The sequence below is a fragment of the Fulmarus glacialis genome, unplaced genomic scaffold (genome assembly GCF_000690835.1).
Source record: "Fulmarus glacialis isolate BGI_N327 unplaced genomic scaffold, ASM69083v1 scaffold32210, whole genome shotgun sequence".
In the NCBI taxonomy this organism is placed as follows: Eukaryota; Metazoa; Chordata; class Aves; order Procellariiformes; family Procellariidae; genus Fulmarus; species Fulmarus glacialis.
In genome coordinates, this window is record NW_009186321.1 from 10,041 (window position 1) to 10,776 (window position 736).

The following is a 736-nucleotide window of genomic DNA, read 5'->3' on the forward strand; positions in this document are numbered from 1 at the left end:
ACAATACTCCTACAGTTGGGACACTTCAGAGGAACTCTCAGGGGTCTCCAAATGGAAAAGTTGCTTGACAGCTGAATAACACCTTCCAGACAATTCCTACAAAACGTATGGGAACAGGGCAGAACGCGTGGATCTTCAAATATGCTACAGCAAATGGAACATGTTAATTCTTCCTCAAGGTGATGCATGTCCTACAACAGAAAAACAAAAAGAAAAAGCGGTTTAATCTCTTTTTACAATCAACTCATTTAAAATTGTTTTATAACCTAAGTGCCTCAGCATGACATTTAACGACCAGTAACATTGCCAATTTATCGCTAAGGGGAAAAAAAAAAAAAAACAAAAGAAGAATGAAAGTGAGCAATGGTTTAAAGATTTCAGCAAATTATGACCTACACTTACGATCAAAGTAACTAGATAGTGTTCACCTATATCCAACTTCTGCCTTAAAAAGCTAGGAAAAGCAGCAATCTGCTACTAGATATTTTTTACAGTGGGAAACAGTAGAAGAGAGTGATAAGAGTTAGAACTAAAGTTTCTAAATAACTTAAGAATCATGAAAATTTTCTCCCATTATGAGTAACATTTTCAACATAATAGAACAGTAAGTACAGAAACTCTTTTCCTCCCCTAACTTTTTTCAAATGTTACTTCTGTAATATAAATAGTCATTAGAGTATTAAACAGTCAAATTTACTAAAAGCTATCTCTAGGTTCTGGCACAAACGAGAGTCTA

General features: G+C 34.4%; 1 protein-coding gene across 1 annotated transcript in view; it reads right to left on the minus strand.

Annotated features, from left to right (window-relative positions):
- Nucleotides 1-188, minus strand: part of TRIM59 (tripartite motif containing 59) — a 1,240-nt gene extending 1,052 nt beyond the window's left edge. The window contains 1 exon segment of the mRNA XM_009587564.1: nucleotides 1-188. This exon segment is cut by the window's left edge and continues 4 nt beyond it. Within this exon segment, the coding sequence (XP_009585859.1) occupies nucleotides 1-188 (188 nt within the window).
- Nucleotides 189-736: the final 548 nt, after the last annotated feature.